This window comes from Lepidochelys kempii, chromosome 5 (genome assembly GCF_965140265.1).
Source record: "Lepidochelys kempii isolate rLepKem1 chromosome 5, rLepKem1.hap2, whole genome shotgun sequence".
Lineage (NCBI taxonomy): Eukaryota > Metazoa > Chordata > Testudines > Cheloniidae > Lepidochelys > Lepidochelys kempii.
In genome coordinates, this window is record NC_133260.1 from 13,791,090 (window position 1) to 13,797,231 (window position 6,142).

At 42.6% G+C, this 6,142-nt stretch overlaps 1 protein-coding gene across 9 annotated transcripts in view; it reads right to left on the reverse strand.

Annotated features, from left to right (window-relative positions):
* The window catches only part of PIAS2 (protein inhibitor of activated STAT 2), a 54,364-nt gene extending 48,446 nt beyond the window's left edge, over positions 1 to 5,918 (reverse strand). For 7 of the 9 annotated variants that reach the window (XR_012158838.1, XM_073343474.1, XM_073343475.1 and 4 more), the window contains exons 1-2: positions 5,804 to 5,906; positions 913 to 1,068 (exon numbers count right to left, since the gene is read on the reverse strand). Coding sequence is in view for 8 of the 9 variants with exons in the window: in XM_073343474.1 (XP_073199575.1) it covers positions 913 to 1,035 (123 nt within the window). In the remaining variant the exon portion in view is untranslated. Of the gene's footprint in view, positions 1 to 912; positions 1,148 to 5,803 lie in introns of all 9 variants that reach the window. The other 2 variants (XM_073343469.1, XM_073343470.1) reach the window with 2 other exon arrangements.
* Between the last annotated feature and the right edge of the window lie 224 nt (positions 5,919 to 6,142).

A 6,142-nucleotide genomic window follows, 5' to 3' on the forward strand; every position in this document is an offset into this window, starting at 1 on the left:
GTAACACAAAATCCGTTCAAATCAGTGGGATACTTGTGTGCAGGGACTGCAGGATAAAGTCCAAAGTATTACAGATTATCTTCCATCTACAATTAATCAGTTATTTTATTAAACTGAATGAATGGAATGTTCTAAACAATGTTGAGATCTCTCCATCATATAGTTACAAACAACTGTTCACTGTCTAGTCACAGCTGCATTCCACCACTCAAGTTTTATCAAGAATTACACATTGGCTTTGGGTTAGAAATCATAAACCCAGAGCCCTTGATGCAAGTAATACATGACAAAAACTGAAAGATGTGCACAATGGGACATAAGATAAACAAAATTCATCCACTTTATAATATGCTGTTTCCTTCCTAGCTAGCAATTGAGAACCCATGCTTTAAAATGCATTATTATACTGGATAAAATTAAATGGGTTAAGTGCAGTGGTTTTAATTTTATACTTGAACAACTAATGTTACACAGTATGGCAATAGTACAGTTTACTGTAGATATACAAAAATGTTTTGTATACCTGCACATCCTATTACCATTTTCTTCCTCTATTTCTTAATACTAAGGACACATATAGCACTTTACATGTTGTAAACATTGTACGAATACTAACTAATCCTCACAATATTCTCGTTAAGTAGGCAACTATTCTCCCCATTTTACAAAGTGTGGAAATGGATGCAGAAAAGTTAAGTATCTTGTCTATGGCTGCACAAGGATTCTGTTGTGGAACTGAAGTTTAAAACTCAGAAGTTTGAGACTTCCAAACTTGCATGCACTCCTCTCAGCCACTGTGTCTTTTGAGTAGGATATTATTAGTCCCTTGCTCTGTTCACTGATTAGATGCGTCTCAGCAAGTATTACCCAGTCAGAAAGCAGATGTAGTTATTAAAATGAGATGCTACTTACTTTCCATTGTTTACAAGCCCTAACGAAACCTGATGTGGATTCAAACTTCTTTTTAGGTACAGAAATGTGGATCCACTTGAATTTCTTTCTGCTGGCACATTCTTCTTTCCTTCCAAATGGCATGACAGGTTCCCAATGTCACACCTAATTTGTTTCCTAATATAAAAGGAATGAACATGTATATTCTTGTTCACCTAAAACTTTTCTATTGTCCACACAGATGGAAGTCTTCCTTCTAAAAACACAAAATATTAAGAGATAAGCACAAATGTGTGCTTCTTTCAACCTAAACCTTAGAGTTCCTCAGATTGCCACAATGCTTTTAAAAGAAATACCATTATACACTATGCAGTTAAACCATCTTGATCAATATTCACCTTATCTTTCCACAATGTTAAGGTCTGTGAACGGTAAGGCTTACTCTGGATGTTTTTGGTAACAACTTTTCTCAAGACTTTCTTGAAACTACGTTCAGAGCATTGTTTTGCTCAGGAACGACAATGACCATTTGTATGAGAGACAACAAAAGCTTATACTTTAATGCAATAGTCTTTATACAAATACACCAAAGTATAATAAAAAGCATTCAATTTTACAAAACAAATAGAGTACCGTGACAATCCGTGACACCCCTCCAAAAAAATTGGGAATATGGTGGCTACAAGATCTCCTGGTTTTCTTTAACCACAATGAAAGGCTTACTGCCCCCAACCTTTTGGTAATGGTTCCCCACACAGTATGTTAATACCACAATCATAAAACACAACATAAAAATGCCTTTTCACCCCAGAAAGCTGAGCACACTGCCTCTACAGCATTCTCACACTCTGTTGGCCTAAAAAACCCCAGAATCAAGCTTGAAGCCTGAACTCTGATCTGCTGCTTCTAAACTGCCAGTGACCTTACTTATAAAAATTGAGCTTTCCAAGCTGCCCTAATGTCCCTTCACAAGACAGGTAGAGACCACATATTGAAGTGAACAGCTTGCTCAGCATCAGTGTAGCAAGTAACTCTGCCACAGACAATACTGTAGATTAATCCACAAAACAGTAATATAGGGAGGAAATTTTTGGAGGTTTATCCATAAAAGCAGTTTGAGAAGACGACATTCTCCTTCTTGACTGTGGGGCATGCAGGAGTGGCTGTCAAAAAGAAACTGTCTAAAAGAAAAGGATATCTGTGAATTGAATTTCTGTAATTCAGATCACTAATCCAAACAGGTGAGCTTCATGCTCCGTCTTTTAAACTGTGATCTATCAATGGGAATAAAGGCCTTAATGGCTAGACATGCACTGCATTGCACTCTCTCCAGCAGCAACATGGGATCACAAAAAGGGCTCATAAACCACCACCTTCCCTGTGCTAAACAGACATCAAGATAGTCTCTGGACTAGAGGATCCAGATCACAGACAGCCTAGTTTACAAATAAGATAAATAGAAATTGAAACATCAGAGCCATCACTTTGGACCAACAGTCACTATCTAGCATTACCCTAGAACTCTTACAAAGAAAGGGCAATCCAGGGGTTAGGCACTAGCCTGGAACTGAAGAGACCCAGGTCTCTACTCCACTACAAACTTCTTGTGTGACCTTGGGCAAGTCATTACGACCTAAATGCCTCTAAAAATATGAACATTACTCACTCAGCAATGCAAGGCCTATGTCACTTAGGAGCCTAAGTCTCACTGAAGTTAATGGTACTTAGGTCTTGCAATGTTGAGCAGAGCAATGCTGAAACACTTCTTAAAAATCTGGTTTCAGAGTAGCAGCCGTGTTAGTCTGTATTCGCAAAAAGAAAAGGAGCACTTGTGGCACCTTAGAGACAAACAAATTTGTCTCTAAGGTGCCACAAGTAGTCCTTTTCTTTTTAAAAATCTGTGCCTGAGTCTTTCTGGCCCCACTGTCTTATCTGTAAAATGGGGGTAACAACATTTCCACTCAGAGGAAGTGTTCTGAAAATATCTACATTGAGGATTGAGAGTCACTGAGGTGCCTCGACAATGGGGATTTTTTTTTTTCCCCTAGCAATATATCTTATCTAAACCAATAACTGAGGCAGGAATATAAACTGGGTATGAGGATAAGGGAAAGCATAGTTTTCCTCATCAAATCCTACCCTCATCATGGAAGTTGGAGGCTCCTATAATTTACAATGAATGTGATCCTGCCCTATTCTCCACTGCAATGGTTTTCAAACTTTTTAAACTGTGTATCCTGCTTTCCAAATAATGCAGTCTACTGTGTACCCCCATTGGAGATAGGGTCACCATATACCTATGAAGGGGGGGGGGGGAGAGAAGAGAGATACGGTCTGTAAGGGATAACATCATGCGTGTCTGCCAATACAGGATCTTTCTCACATGCCTCAATGAAATCTTACGTACCACTAAAGGGTATGCGTATCCCAGTTGAAAACCACTGCTCTCCTGGATCATTTAATTCACCAGACTAGTAATAATATAAAGCTTTCTTGGATCATACAGCCCTCTATCAGCCATAGCAAGGGACAATCTACATAGATGTGTATAGTTTATTAATGAACCATACAAATCACATCCCTCAAAGGGCTTACAGTTAAAGCTACTTTAGCTATGCTCCTGCACAGTAGTAATATGCTTAAAGACCACATATAACTTACTTCCTGCTATCTGGCGTTATGAGGAGATAAAAATAGAGGGGAAGATAAAGCAGCACAACCAACAATCAAATTGTAGAAGGGGAGAATTTACAGAAGTTTCTATCTATAGAAGTATGGAGAAGGAAGAGTCCCTTCCAGACAATTTAAGCCGTGTCAAAACCTACATTGTCTAGTGAAGAAATTCAGGATGTCCACCTCTACACTGGACATTTCAGATGTATATTTCCAATTCATTCGGAATGTAATTAGGGGCTAGATGGAATGAACTTTATGGGAACCTTTTATCTTATACCTCCTTTGAGACAACACCCATTTTGCTATATCCTCCTTTCTATTGCAAACTGCAAGTGAGCTAAAACAAGAGACTGAAGTTCCCTGGTGTAGAGTTTGCAGGGAGACAAGACCATCAATAGTAGGACATGGGAAGGGGGGTTGGAACACCAAACGAGCAAACCCAAAAAAGCCAACAAAACCAAACCACACCTATATTGCCTGAAAAAAAAAAAAAAAAAAAGAGAAAAAAGAAAAAATCTTACTAAATCAATTCAGAAAGAAAGCTCATATTCAGGAAGACCAAACTCTGCTCTTCCCTCAAATCCTATCTGGATTAGGAAAATTCCCCACCAGGGCTGTGACCAATTTGTTTGAACCAATGTGAGCACTGGCGGGAGCCCTAACACAGCAGAGCTCTGGCAACTGCCAGCATTTCCCACATGTTAGTTAAGCCTGGTGAAAAGGAGCCTACCTACTAGAGTCTTCTCTACACCAGGGCTCCCACTGGTGCTAGCACTGGGGTTCATGTTAATTGGTGACAGCAGAAATCCCTACCGTAGACAAAGTTTAAGAGTGGTTTTGCAAACCTACACACAGAACTCCCATTGCAAGCATGGCACTCTTGCAGACTTGGGCTGTATTTACTAAAATAAGAATATGAAGGAAAATGTCATATACCAAAAAAAGATGTTTGCAGATGCTTTAAGGAAATTAAAAAGATATTAAAAAACAAGCTCTTTGTATTAGACTTTTAACAGATATTTCAAAGGAAGAAATGTGCTTGATGTTGAAAGTGTTTATAGGAGTTCAATGTAATGGTGTAAAAAGATATCGAGTGAAAAAGGGTAAATGGAATAGTTCTGCCACAAAAAAATACACAAATGCAAGGGCTATGGAAATTGGTATACTGTTCACAAATTCATTCAATTAATATATTTGGATGGCAAATTTAACCTCTCAAATCTGATTTTAAAAATCAGTTTGAGAGTCCTCCTAGCCCCCAATCAATACAAAATGATACACATTTCTGTGAAATAGAGAAAAAAGGTACCATACGTGACTGCATAATTGTCTCCTTTCAGATCTCAATTACAAATCATCTCACTTAGTAGGCAGAAATTTTCTATACTAGTGTAAACTGGATGTAATCATAAGGATGATTTCAAGATGTCGGAAAACAATCTCAACATGAAAATGGAAACCAGGATTTACAAGTTTTCCACTCCTCTACCTCTAAAAAAAGTAAGACAATAGAAAGCATTTTTCTTGAAGTCAAAGAACATACAGGTGAGGACTACAAGGTCATTGAGATGTGCTAATGAAAGATAGTGTGTGTGCCCGCACAAAGCGCCTTAACTTGAGGCCTGCATTCATCTCTAACTTCAAGTCACATTTAAAAGACAGCTTAAGTGTTCTCCCTTTTTAGATTAAAAAAAAAAAAGCCACATTCACAATGAATTGTGTGTGTGTGTGTGTGTGTGAGAAGGGGGCGGGGGGTCCTCTCCTCTCCCCCACCTAACTTTGGCAAATAACAATTCGAGAGATCAATGCCCGGGCATGCAATCACAGAAAGCTCCAAATCTGGGGAGCAAGGGCAGGACACCTCCACTTAGACTGCCCCCGCCCCCGATCCCCGTTTGGGAAGTATGAATGTAACCTGGGCCCTCAGCAGTGTGCGAGCACTTGGGGGGGGGGGGGGCGCACACCCTGAGGCGGCAGATTGGGAAGGAGACGCGGTGGGGGGGGGGGGGAGATCCGGGCTAGTGGGTCAAGACCCTGAGGGGCTGGAAGGACGCGGGGGAGGGAAGACCCTGGTGGGGGCTGGCAGAGGAGGTGGTGACCCCCAAAAGGCCAGTGGGAGCCGGCGGGGGAGGGGGGGTAGACTCTATATCAGTGACCGGCCCCGGCTCAGGGGGCCAGCCCGAGCTGTGGGCGCGGGGAGGCCGGCGCTCGGGGTAGCGACGAGTTTTGTCCTCACCCTCAGCGCCTCGAAATCCGCCATTTTCTACCCGCTGCCGCCGCCGGGCGCCGCCGCAGCCGCCACCATCCTGCACCCTCTGTGCGCTCCCCACGTGACGGGGCGGGCTCCGCAGCCCATCCGGCCCCGCTGCGCACGGGGGCGGGGCGGGGCGGGCGCTCGGCCACGGGCCCCGCAGGGGGTGGGGAGAAGGGGTGGTTCCGTGCCCAGGCCATCGCCGCCCCACAGCATCCCTATACCCCCTCCGACAGCAGCCCCTCCCCACAGCACCCCCACCCGACAGCATCCCCCTGCCCCCTCACACCCACCCGACAGCATCCCCCGCCCCACAGCACCGCA